Here is an 11,426-nt window from a genome sequence, read left to right on the forward strand (position 1 = left end):
GGACTGTGTTGCTTCTGGGGACTCTGGGGAAGAATGGGTTCCCTTGCCTTTCCAGACTCCACAGTCTGCCAGCATTCCTTGGTTTGTGGGTCTTTCTGTCTTCAAAGCCAGCAACGGCAACTTCTTTCTCACATTGCATCACCCTGACTCAATCTCTCTCCATCTCTACTGCCTCCCTCTTCCACTTTTAAGGACCCTTGTGATTACATTGTTTCATCTCACCCTCCCAACCTCAGATAATCCAGAATGATCTCCACATTTCAAGGTCAGCTGATTATCAACCATAATTCCATCTATCATTTTAATTCCCCCTTGCCCTGTAACATAACATAGTTACATACTCCAGAGATTAGGTCCTGGACATCTTGAGGGGAGGGGAAGGCATTAGTCTGCCTACCATGAGCATACTTAAAAAAAAAACATTAAACATTGCCTACCTGGCTACTCGTTAAGTCGAGAATGAGTAAAAATAATAAGAACTGGCAAAAAAAAAAAAAAAAAAGAATGAGTGCATTTCATATTCACATATTGAGGGATGGGGAAGTCATTCTGGCTTATACATGATTTGACTTTTTTATGCTAAAACAGCCTGTTTGTGGCCTATCAAAAACACATGGTACATCTGCTGTAATCATTAAAGAAAAGGGTGCATTGACCAGAGGTAAAGAATGTCCATGTTAAAAATAAAGTTTAGGGCTTCCCTGGTGGCGCAGTGGTTAAGAGTCCCCCTGCCGATGCAGGGGACATGGGTTCGTGCCCCGGTCCGGGAAGATCCCACATGCCGCGGAGCAGCTGGGCCCGTGAGCCATGGCCGCTGAGCCTGCGCTTCCGGAGCCTGTGCTCTGCAACGGGAGAGGCCACAACAGTGAGAGGCCCGCGTACCGCAAAAAAAAAAAATAATAATAAAATAAATAAAATAAAGTTTAAATGCCTCCCTTCCTGGAATGCCAATGCTGGTATTCCTTCAATGATAAGACTAGCTTCTTCTCAAGGCCATATTGACTGTGTGCATGCTGACCTGTTTTTGTTTTTTTTTTAAAACCTTGAAGGAATGCATCCTTGACCTGTCTGATGTTCTTTGTTCTGACAAGATATAAAAATGTGCCATGATTCAGTGGAGCAGTTCAGAGTTATCTGAGAGGCTGTCTTCTGGGCTATAGTCCTCAGTTTGGCTCAAATAAAACTGTCTTCTATCCCTAGTAGAGATTGTTTATTGATTACTTCCAGCGACAGTGTCAACAAGCTCAACAAGCATTCTGTAGACAGGCATCTCTTACTTGCTCTCCCTGGCAGTGTATGTAAGAGCCTTGGGATGATGCTGCTGGTGACGATAAGGACAATAACAATACTAGCTCTCTCATATATGTAGCACCACGTGCCTGGCCCTGTGCTAAGCACTTTTTTTTTTTTTTTTTTTGCCGTACGTGGGCCTCTCACTGTTGTGGCCTCTCCCGTTGCGGAGCACAGGCTCCGGAAGCGCAGGCTCAGCGGCCATGGCTCACGGGCCCAGCCGCTCCGCGGCATGTGGGATCTTCCCGGACCGGGGCACGAACCCGTGTCCCCTGCATTGGCAGGCGGACTCTCAACCACTGCGCCACGAGGGAAGCCCAGCTAAGCACTTTTCATGTCACCTCGCATGAGGAAAGTTGTGGTATTTTCCAAATTTTGTCACAGGACTTTGAATTAGACCTGATTCTTTGAATTTAGAGCATCAGAATCTCCAGAAGGGCTTGTCAGGCTCATCCCTGTGGGGGGCGGGGACAAGAATTTGCATTTCTAGCCAGTTCCCCAGTGATGCTGATTCAGGGACCACAGTTTGGGGACCACTGAATTAGAGAGACATTTAAGGTTATTAAACAAAGTCTCCATGAGGAAGATAGTATTTTCACTTGACACCCTCAAAGGCAACAAGTGATTCCCCAGGGGCCTCCCCACGGCTGGTTGTCCGAGGCCCAGGACACGGGTCACTTGCTGGACAACAAACTCTGCGGGAGGAAACCTGGGAGCGGCCCCTTTAAAAGGAAGCAAAGACACGCTCCTGCCCGTCTTTTTTCTCAGCTCTCCATTTCCCAGCGCCCCGCTAGAGGTAGCTTGGCGTTGCCATGGAGAATGGAGAATGTGTGGGCGCCGCGCCGGGGGGTGGGGTGGAAATGCAGGACTGAAACTACATTGACCACAAGGCATCGGGGGCGGCAGGTTCTGGACCAATCACAGCCCAGAACAAGGGCTGTTTCCTGCTGCTCGGTCGGCGGGGGCGGAACTTCCTGCGTCGCCATTGTTGGCATTCCTTCTGTTCTTGACAGGTCGTTTTCCACTGCCCTTGGGGACCCGAGTGTTGGGTCGTGGCCGTTTTCCAGGCGCCTCCTCGGGACCCGGCCGAGGTGGACAGTGAGGAGGATGGGACCGGCCTCCAGGCTCCGTACGAGCCGCACTGTCCTGTAACGTGGTGTCCTGCGTCCCCACGGTCCCTGGAGGCGGCGTTTACACCGTGGGGACAGAGGTCCCGCGTGCAACGGGCGGTGGGAGGCCCCCGGCCTGGGGCTGGGGGTGTAGGGAGCGGCAGAGCCCGCCTGGGTCTGATGGCGGTGGCGCTGAGGGGCCCGCTGCGGGTGAGTGGAGGGTCCCCACAGGCCCCACTCACTCGGACCCCTACCCATGTGGCCCGGGACCCCCGACAGAGGGGAGGGGTTGCTCCCGGACTCTGCCCCTCCATCTTCGCTACTGGGACCCTGGGGTCACTGAAAGCCCAAGGTGCCGAGTCCTGGCCAGGTTTTTTGTGGAAACGTTCTCATTCTGGAATCCAGCGGGACAAGGCGTGCAAAGCAGTTTCAGGCACAGGGACCAGGATGTGCACATGCTTGGCGGTGAAGCTCAGTTGGGAGTGTTCAGGGAACTGAAGGTCTCCCTGTTGCCTGGTGGACAAGAGCTTGGCCTGTCACCTGAGGGTGGCGGGAGCCACGGAAGGTTTGGAGCAGAAGAGGGAGGTGATCTGACTCAGGTGTTCACAGGCTTCCTCAGGCTGCAGAGTGGAAAACAGGAGAGTGAGAGTGAGGGAAGAGAAAAGGAGGCACACAAGGATGCTACCTTAATATAGCAGTGGCTTGGCCAGAGCGGTGACTGGAGTTGGGAGAAGTGGTTGGAGCTTGGATCTGTCTTTTAAGTTAAGCCAGCCTGATTTTAGGTGGAGGGGGAGAGAGAGAGAGAGAGAGAGAGAGCACAAGGAGGTGGGGATGTCCCTGTGGGTTTTTGGCCTCAGCGATTAGAAGGTGGAAGTGCTTCGGCTGAGATGGGGAAGTTGGTGGGTGGAGTGGTTTCAGGGAAGATCAGGAGGTGGATTTTGACCATGTGGAGACTGAGGTGTCCCAGAGACTTCTGAATGCAAGTCTGAGTTATGCTGAGGGATTCCACTTGGAGACATCCAGTTGGCAGTACCCAGCCTGTGAAGTGAGGTGGAACTCAGGTGCAGATTTAGGAGGGAGCGTCTTTAGGGCATGGTGATGGATGCCCCATGGGGGCAGCTGAGGACTGGGTGGCTCTCCGGGTACCTGGACAGGGGTGGTGGGTGTCACAAATTCAGGTGAAGGGAGGAGCAGCCACAAAGGAAGGGGTGTGTGGGAGAGGAGGGTCCAGAAGGGGCCCCCGGTCGCTGGGGTGGAGGCTGAGGCATATTGTGGGTGGAGGTAGATGACAGCAGGACCGGGGCTGGTGGCTATTCACCTCTCTATGGCTCGCCAGCCTTTCTTGGCACCCTCTATGGGGCCTGTGAGTTTCAGTTAGGATAGCAGGTTAGCTCAGTGGCAGGCAGGCAACTGGGAGTGTCGCAGGCCTGGGGTGGGAGGTGGTGGGCCTGGACTTTGAGTATACGTTAGGAGAGAAGAATACAGTGGCAGGGGAGGTGACAGCATGCAGAAAGTCAGAGGCCAGGACATGCCAGAGATCCATGTCTGGCCTTGGTGGCTGAGAGTTAAAGGTAGGAATAGGCCCAGTTGCAGAAACAATGAAGGAAACTCTGGGTGCCACCCCTGGCAGTTGGAATTCTTTGAAGTCTGGGTCAGGAAGGGGTACTGGTTGACCTCACCAAGTAGCCAGGCTCTGGACACCATTTGCACAGTGACATGTGGGGTGGCTGGGAGATGCCCATTGTGTGGGCCAGGGAATGGTGTAGGGTCTGGAGATGTGCAATACAAAGCCTGACGTGTGCATGCAGAGGAGATGAGTCAGTGGACTGGAATCTGGTACTGGGGGCCCTGTGGGAGAAAGGGGGCTTCCGGTTTGGTGTTTCTGGGTGGCAGGATCTGGGGACCCAGGGGAATTACCTAGCAGGAGGAAGTGGGGCCCTACATGCCAGGCTAAGGGTTTAGATGGCATCTCTCTGTCCACCTGCCTGCTCTTTGAAGGACAGTGGCCGATGGGACATGAGGAGACAGCGGCACCCATGACATTGCATCTGGGGGAAGTGGGTGACCTGGAGTGTTTGGGGAGGATGGTTTAGGGGTCAGAGACTGCCCACCACAGAGGTGGTATGATGCAGGGTGAAAGATCTAGGTCTGTATGGGCTCATCTGTGCACTGTTTTTTGTTCGTTTTTCTACCATCCTTTGGTCTAGCTGACTTAATTGTCTTCATCATGGCAGGGCTGGGGGACCTTTGAGGACATTGCCGTGTACTTCTCCCAGGAGGAGTGGGGGCTCCTTGACGAGGCTCAGAGGCACCTGTACTGTGATGTGATGCTGGAGAACTTGGCACTTGTGGCCTCACTGGGTAAGGCCCTCCCAGCCTCCTAGGCTCTGCCTTTCCTTTTCTCCCAGAAGCAGCTCTGTCTTCCCGCAGCTGAGCATGGGCACTGCTTCCTCCCCTGGACCACCTGCCTCGTGTTTGCCTGCTCCTTTCTCTGAGGAGCCCCAACACCTGATTCCGAAGCCTTCTGGGGAAGGGCTCAGGCTTCGGAGTCTCAATCCGGCTGCCTAAATTGGTCCGGATCGGTGGCACCTCTGTGCCTGGCTGTGCTGTGGACTGCAGACACCGACGTGGTCACTGCTTGTGGAGACGACTGGGCTGTTCCTGGGAGCCGCTCCTCAGGAGCTGATTTTGTAACACTGGGTTTTCTTCCCAGTTGCAAAGATGACACGAACTCCCTTTGGTCTGTCACCGGATAGGTTGCCCTGAGCTAGGCCACCCCCTCATCCGCTCTTTCTGCCAGGACTTGCATATTCCACGTCCTGTGTGGTTGCCCAACCACAGGAACAGGGCAAAGGACCCTGGGTGCCCATGTCTGCAGCCACAGCAAGAGAGGCTGGGAAGGGGCCTGGCTCTGGTGAATGGGAGCTGGGGGCAGAGGCGACATTGTGATGGGCTCACATTATACTGGGTACTTCACCTGTGTCCACTGGAGCTTGTTGCTGGAGCCAGTAGCCCCACCCGACCCCCACCTTCCTTCTTCATTGAGGACAGACCACCTATTTGCCATTTGTCTTTTGTACCTAGGCCCTGATGACGGACAGCCTCACTGCTCTGATCTCCATTTCTCCCCCATTCCCCGCCTTTCCTCCTTTTGCAGGGCTGTCCCAGGTTAGCCTACAGTCCATGTGTCATGACATGTGTGTGTATCTTCATGTAGACTCAGAGTACCAGGTTCCTTGCATTTTCCTGAGCTCGTGCACATGGCTCTGTGTCCTCTTTTCCTGGCAGAGCTCTCTCCTCTCCTGATGAAAGCTGAGGAATGAGTTGGAATCTCTGCTTCTCCTCCCAGCCTGAACCTCACCCATGTTCTCACAGGTGATGGGCCCTCGCTTTCTGTGGCCTTCCTGGGCCCAGTCCTGCACCACTGGCTCTACCTCACCCCAACTTGATCTACAGACTCATTCCTGAATGTGTCAGACACACATCTGTGAAGAGGCTGCCCTCTCCCAACAAAGCCTACATACATTTCACTGGCATTTCTCTGCTTTCAGATTATGGGTGTGGAGCAGAGGCTGAGGAGGCATCTTATGAGAAGAGTGTTTATGTAGCAGTGCTTCAGTCCAGGACCCCCAAGGCAGATCCATCCATCCAGAAGGCCAACACCTGTGATGTGCATGACCCAGTGTTAAAAGACATATTACACCTGGCTGAGCACCAGGGAATACAACCCAGGCAGAAACTGTACACGTGTGAGACATGTGGGAGAGGTTTCTGGCTCAGTGCGAACTCTCACAAGCACCAGAAGGAGCACAGTGAAGAGAAACCCTTCACATGCAGGGAGTGTGCTAAGGCTGTCCTGGACAGCCATGGTCTCCAGCCCCAGGCCACCTACGGAGAGGGGACATCACACAGAAGCACCGAATGTAAGGAGGCCTTACCACCCAGCTCCATTTGGCAGCAACAGCAGGGAGGCCACGCCTCACAGAAGCCCTTCAAGTGCAGCGACTGCGGACAAGCTTTCCTGAAGGCCTTTGCACTCCTCAACCACCTGATCACTCACGCCAAAGAGAGACCCTTCAGGTGCCCAGCAGGTGGAAATGCCCCCATGGAGAGCTCAACCCTGTTTAATCACCGAAAAACTCACACTGGAGAAACATCCCATGTGTGTAAGGAATGTGGGAAGGTGTTCAGCCACCTGTTTAGCCTGAGGATGCATCAGAAAGTGCACACTGGAAAAGCGCATCTCAGTTGCAGTGAATGTGGTAAAGTCTTCACCCGCAAACACTCACTCACTCAGCACCAGAGAGTTCACACTGGAGAAAGGCCTTATGAGTGTGACCAGTGTGGGAAAGCCTTCACTCGTAGCTTCCACGTTGTTCGGCACCAGAAAGTTCACAACACAGAGAGGCCTTATGAGTGCAGACAGTGTCGGCGAGTCTTTAGCTGTATCTCCAACTTTGTCGAGCACCAGAAAATACATACCGGAGAAAGGCCTTATGAGTGCAGCGAATGCGGAAAAGCCTTCGTTAACACCTCCCATCTTGTCCGGCATCAGAAAGTTCACAACACAGAAAGGCCTTTTGAGTGCAGTGAATGTGGAAAAGGCTTCCAGCAAACCTCCAAACTTATTCTGCATCAAAGGAGTCATACTGGAGAAAGACCTTATAAGTGCAACCAATGTGGGAAAGCCTTCAGTTGCCCCTCCAACCTCGTTCCACACCAGCGAATTCACACTGGAGAAAAGCCTTACAAGTGCTCCGAATGTGGGAAAGCCTTCAGTCAAAGCTCTGCCCTCATTCAGCATCAGAAAGTTCACACCAGAGAAAGGCCTTATGAGTGCACTGAATGCGGGAAAGCCTTCAGCTACAGCTCTAACCTTGTTAAGCACCAGAAAGTTCACACCGGAAAACGGCCTTATAGGTGCAGCCAGTGTGGGAAGGCCTTCAGCGAAAGCTCCATTCTCAGTCAGCACCAGAGAGTTCACACTGGAGAAAAGCCTTATGCGTGTAACAAATGCGGAAAAGCTTTCCGCTACAGCTCAAACCTCTCTAAGCACCAGAAGGGTCACACTGGAAAAGAGCCGTCTGAGTGCAGTGGACATAGGATCACCTTCAGCCAGAGCTCCAGCCTCCCTCAGCCCAGAAAGGTCACACCAAAGAAAGGCCTTAGGAATGTGGCAAGAGTGGATAAGCACTAGTGGGGACCTTCTCCTTGTTCCATAAAAGGACTCACTCTTGAGAAACTCCTATGAGAGGAACTTTTGTGAGGAAGCCATCAGCCAAAATTTGAAACTTGCGCATCCCACACCCCTACTGGGAGATTGGCTGTAGTGCCAGTGGTAAGTGGGAAGCTTGCAGGAGCTATGCAGCACTTTCTAACCTGTCCAGGTGCTTTGCCAGATTATGTCACTGCCAGGTGCCCTCTCACCTCTACCACTTGGCAGATCCCCACACCATGTGCCTGTCATCTCAACATACTCAGGGAATGCAGGCTTGTGTTCTCATTCCCTGGAGGGAGCCATAAACTTTGGGAGCCCATTGGGGTGGCCTCATTTTCCACCTCTCCCCTGTCCCCAGTGGCTCAGGTGTTGCCTTGACGTAGTTCTCTCCAGGAGGATCTGGAGTCTGACGATGTCCAGAGGAAGTTTCCTTCTTCATGGGCATTGTTGAGTCTACAGATGATGCCTGCAGTGAACTGGTCCAGCCTCCATATCACCCAGCCTTGGAACTGCCTGCCTGCAGAGTGTGATAATAAAGACCTTATTGCTGAAGCCATCTTTAATCCTGAGACTCCGTCCATTGTGTATGGGGAGAGATGGAGAACAGAATTGGGCTCTAATGGTGCCAAGAGAGGAAAGGGCTTTTGTGGGGGCCCAGACTTTGATAGTAGGATGGCAAGGAATAGCGTGCAGTCTAGTTTAATCTAATTTGCCTTGTAGCCCAAGGCCTCCTGGGACAGACTGAAGGTCTCTGGGCCAAATCTTATATCCTGGGTGCCAGGACTATTTGTTGGGCCCAGAGCTTTGGGGTTTAAGTACTGGTGTGGGAATCTCCAGCAATTCCTGCACAGCATTCCTGGGAATGTCCCACATCCCTCAAAAGTGTTGAGGGGAGGATGTCTCCTGGGACCTGCCCATGGGTCCAGTAAGGCCCCTGATGTCCAGAATCTGTAGGTAGGTATCTCTGGATTTAAGATCTACAGGGGCCAGGTAGAAGCATAAGTGGGTGTGGACACACTGGGTTTGAGCTCAGGAAGACGGTGACAAACGGAGATGTGGCCGATGCTGTGCCTGGGCCATGCACATCATACCCACTCACAAGAGCTGAGTGTGTTCAACATCAAGTGGGCAGCTTGAAATAGCCATGGTGGAATTTATACCACAGAAATTAGCAAACAATAGCTCTCGGGGAAAAAATAACACACCTGAGAAAACCTGATTTGTAGTGTTTGCCAAACTTGCTGACAGTGACCTTGGCCACAAGAGAGACTCAGCTGTACAGGGAAGTCCTGCATGCTCTTGCCTTGTCCTCCAGAACAAGTGCAATGCCACTTTAGGGGTGTAACCAGGGGTGAGGTGCTCACTGCCAAACAATAATCTTGAGGTGGTTTGGATTCCTACAGCCTCCCAGAGCTGCTCACTTCAAGGCCAACACTGCAAAGGCAGGAACCCTGGGACTGAGAAGGGAGGTCCTGCAGTCCAGGATTTTAGTGGCCCAGTCAGTATTCCAGGCGAGTGTGGTGGCCATTGGCCTTATCATCTCCTGTTTTCTGCTGCCACTGAAGCACAGCTGTCCCCAGGTATAGGGGTCAGAGACGGTGGAATCAACATATGGTTGCCCCATTTTCTGGTTTTCCAAGAGGAGTGAGAGATCCATGTTTTTATGTGGAGCCTTTAGATTTTATAAAGGTTGAAAACTATTTCCCCCAAACTTCAAAGTTTATAGGTACAAATGCAAACTATATATATGGGTTCCATATGTGTTCCTGGACCAACACTTGTGACTCTTAGAAAATAAGCAAACCAGGCTTCAGGGAGCCCAAGAGTCCCTGGGGGTCCCCAGACACGAAGGCTTTTGGCCCAGTGTTTACTGCACAGCACATAGCAGGGACAGTGGCACTGCTACTACTCCACTCAGGATGACTCTCTGTACCCCCCACCCCCAATCCTCTGCCAGTTCCCTGAAACTGACCATATGAGGAATGGCATTCCTGGCAGGCTTGTGGTCAGCCGAGCACGTGGCAGATGTGCCTGAGCTCTCCCCAGCATCCCAAGGTGTCAGGGAATCCCCTGAACTCAGACCATCCCTTCTGGGTGTAATGATTGTCTTCCACCAACTTGGGAGGCTTGGGATCAGAGTTACATTCAGTTGAACCTTGGGGCCTCAGGCTTCCTGGCAAAGGGTGGACACATCATCAATGGTTCAAGTCCTTGAACCCGTGTTGTCAGCTGTAGTTAGACAGGCCTCATAACACTGCCCCCAGTGCATGGATGAAACCCTTCACCTACCTTCTACTCTCCCCACCAGGGCTCTGTCACACCAGCCAACTTACTGGAACCTTAATATTTCCCTGGTGATGCCACAACATACTGAACAAAGGTGTGTTGGTTCTAAGCATTTGATTTCCCCAGAGTACCAATTCATCCCTAGCATCACAAGATATCCAGGGACCCTTGGCCTGCTCAGGCCCACTCTCCTGGGTGTATCAGTTGCCTCCCACCAACATGGGAGAGTGGCTTGGGATCAGAATTAAAGTCCAGCTGAGACATGTGGAACTCAGGCCTCCAAGCAAGGTAGGGCAGACACCTGTCATCAGAGCTGAATCATTTGTACCCCAAATGGTCTGCGATGTGTAGATCCTGTAAAATGAAGACTTTTGGTGAAGAGTCCTTGATTTGGTGAAGTGTCCTTGACCTGAACCTGCCTTGTGGTCTCCCCAACAGGGCTCTGTGCAGGGCAGCCGGCCTGCGGGTGTGTGTGTGTGTGTGTGTGTGTGTGGGGGTGTTTGTGTGTGCACGCACATGCGTCTGTGGGTACATGATCATGTGCATGTGCCAGAACATCCATAATAAAGCCCTTATGGCTCTGAGCATCTATGAACTGGGGCTACTGACATCTGTCTTGACTCTACAGGAAGGCTGATCTGTAAATGAGCCACAGAGGAAGGCAGCATTACTTGAGCCCCAGATCCACTTAGTGCCTGAAGCCAGATGCCAAGTGGACTTTTGGGTTCCATGTACCAAAACTGACCAAAGCAATTCACAGAGGAAAAGGTAATTTTTTCAACCAACCAAATCAACAACTGGACAGCCATATATTACAACAAACTTCCACCCATACCTCAAGTCATGTGCAAAAGTTAACTCAAACTTGATCATAGACATACCTATAAAACTTATAACCATAAAAGTTCTAGAAGGAAGCACAGTGACCTTGGATTTGCTGAATTTCTTAAATATATCATAAAAAGCATAACAAGAAAAATACAAATCAATTGGACTTCATCAAAATTTTAAACTTTTGTATTTCAACAGTCACTCTCAAGAAAATGAAAATGTAAGCCATACTGGGAAAACTATCTGTTAAGAAAACACTAACAAAGGACTTGAATCTCGACTATATAAAGAACTCTTATAACTTTTGTTTTTTTTGGCCACACCACAGGACTTGTGGGATCTCAGTTCCCCAACCAGGACTGAACCCAGGACACGGCAGTGAAAGCGACAAACCCTAACCACTAGACCACCAGGGACCTCCCACAGCCTAATTTTTAAAAATGGGCAAAAGTGACTTGAACACTCACTTCACTAAAGAAGATATCTGGATGGCAAATAAGCACAGGCTTCCCTGTAAAATGTGTTATTTATTTAAAGCTCATGGCACCCCCATAGGCGTTCTAGAGATACTGAGCCGGTAAAGGACACAAAATCTGAGCTACACATCACAGCTGATAATTAGCTGTGTGCCACTGGACATATTACAAAGTCTCAGTTCCCCCTCTATGTAATAGATTATTTATTTATTTATT

The 11,426-nt window shown here is 51.5% G+C and overlaps 1 protein-coding gene across 1 annotated transcript; it reads left to right on the forward strand.

Annotated features, from left to right (window-relative positions):
- The first annotated feature begins 2,032 nt into the window (after positions 1-2,032).
- On the forward strand, positions 2,033-8,173 carry LOC113615207 (zinc finger protein 132-like). The gene is made up of 3 exons (XM_027097388.1): positions 2,033-2,609; positions 4,634-4,760; positions 5,951-8,173. The coding sequence occupies exons 1-3, from the start codon at positions 2,580-2,582 to the stop codon at positions 7,594-7,596; spliced, it is 1,803 nt and encodes a 600-aa protein (XP_026953189.1). The 5' UTR covers positions 2,033-2,579; the 3' UTR covers positions 7,597-8,173.
- Positions 8,174-11,426: the final 3,253 nt, after the last annotated feature.

Source organism: Aethalodelphis obliquidens, unplaced genomic scaffold, assembly GCF_003676395.1.
Source record: "Aethalodelphis obliquidens isolate GAN/ISIS:26980383/991018 unplaced genomic scaffold, ASM367639v1 scaffold113, whole genome shotgun sequence".
NCBI classification, from domain to species: Eukaryota; Metazoa; Chordata; class Mammalia; order Artiodactyla; family Delphinidae; genus Aethalodelphis; species Aethalodelphis obliquidens.